We start from the raw sequence: 1,404 nt of genomic DNA, 5'->3' as shown, positions 1-1,404 counted from the left end.
TCATACAAAAACAAAAAGGGGGAGATGTGGAGAGTGGGCCCACGTGGGAGTGCCCAAGATGGCCCCCGGGCACCCTGCCAAGCCCCATGACGAGTTAATGGCGCATGTGCAGCAGTGAAGGAAAGCGTGGCTGCTGGCACAAGGGCTCGGGGACAGAGTGTCCCGACCAATCCTGTCTAGCGATCTGGCTCGTGTATCCTATGGAATGTGGTGTGATTGGAGGGAGAAGGGGATAAAAGGGGATGGAACCGGGCAATATAAAAAGAAAAGAGAAGACGTTAGAACCGGCCGTTGGTGGTCGTTTTTACTGTGCTCTGCTGGACAGAGCCCGGGGAAGCGGCACCTGAAGATGTAGATACTTAGGCAATCAGTCCCCGAGGAGCAGCTTGGCTCTTTGGAGCAAAAGTCACAAATGAGTTTGTTCATATCAACAATCTAAAACTCATCTGCAGATCACATCAGCTTGTGCACGAAGGCTATAAGTTTATGTTTGACGAGAAGCTGGTCACAGTGTGGTCTGCTCCTAACTACTACTACCGCTGTGGAAATATTGCTTCCATCATGGTCTTCAAAGATGTCAACACAAGAGAACCAAAGCTATTTCAGGAAGTTCCAGATTCAGAACGTATTATCCCTCCCAGAACAACGATGCCGTATTTCCTTTGAGGTCTTTGCCATCCTGCTGGCCCGATTTTGCCCTCTTACTACCCCAACTTTCTTGTATTACCCTCTACAATATACTTTTTATTGAGCACTTTGCTGCTGAAATGCTGCCTCTTGCCTTTTTTTTTTAATTATCTAAATTTATTGTTTGTTATGGTGTCTATAGCGATGTTTTTCTATCAATTTTGTCACCCATCCCATCCCCAACTTGGACTCGTTTGAGACTTAAGAAATGTCTTAATACTCACATTGTTCTGGGGAGACAGGATGTGTTTCCTTTTTTAAAAAAGCCAATTCAAAATTACACCCTTGCCTTTTTTTTTTAATTATCTAAATTTATTGTTTGTTATGGTGTCTATAGCGATGTTTTTCTATCAATTTTGTCACCCATCCCATCCCCAACTTGGACTCGTTTGAGACTTAAGAAATGTCTTAATACTCACATTGTTCTGGGGAGACAGGATGTGTTTCCTTTTTTAAAAAAGCCAATTCAAAATTACACCGAAATATTTCTCCTTTTGTATCATTCAGCCTTCTGTTTTAGTTTGGTAAGTTTTAAGAAATTTCAGCAGCAAAGTTGTTATTCAGCGGGCACGATGGACTGCAGATGCCTGAGTTATGTACACTTCTCCCAGCTGTGAACGTCATTGTCCTTTGTTGGATGATATTTTAAAAGGTTATAAAACAAATTGGTCTAAAGGGCAAAAAAAAAAAAAAAAAAAAAATAAAAAAGAAACCTCC

At 42.0% G+C, this 1,404-nt stretch overlaps 1 protein-coding gene across 1 annotated transcript in view; it reads left to right on the top strand.

Annotated features, from left to right (window-relative positions):
* LOC103746870 (serine/threonine-protein phosphatase 6 catalytic subunit-like) overlaps positions 1-666 on the top strand; it is a 6,160-nt gene extending 5,494 nt beyond the window's left edge. Inside the window, 1 exon segment of the mRNA XM_008849152.3 lies at positions 350-666. Within this exon segment, the coding sequence (XP_008847374.1) occupies positions 350-666 (317 nt within the window).
* Positions 667-1,404: the final 738 nt, after the last annotated feature.

Source organism: Nannospalax galili, unplaced genomic scaffold, assembly GCF_000622305.1.
Source record: "Nannospalax galili isolate Female #2095 unplaced genomic scaffold, S.galili_v1.0 scaffold891, whole genome shotgun sequence".
Classification (NCBI taxonomy): domain Eukaryota; kingdom Metazoa; phylum Chordata; class Mammalia; order Rodentia; family Spalacidae; genus Nannospalax; species Nannospalax galili.
Note: the sequence above shows the minus strand (reverse complement) of the source record. Positions and strands in the feature narration are given on the sequence as shown.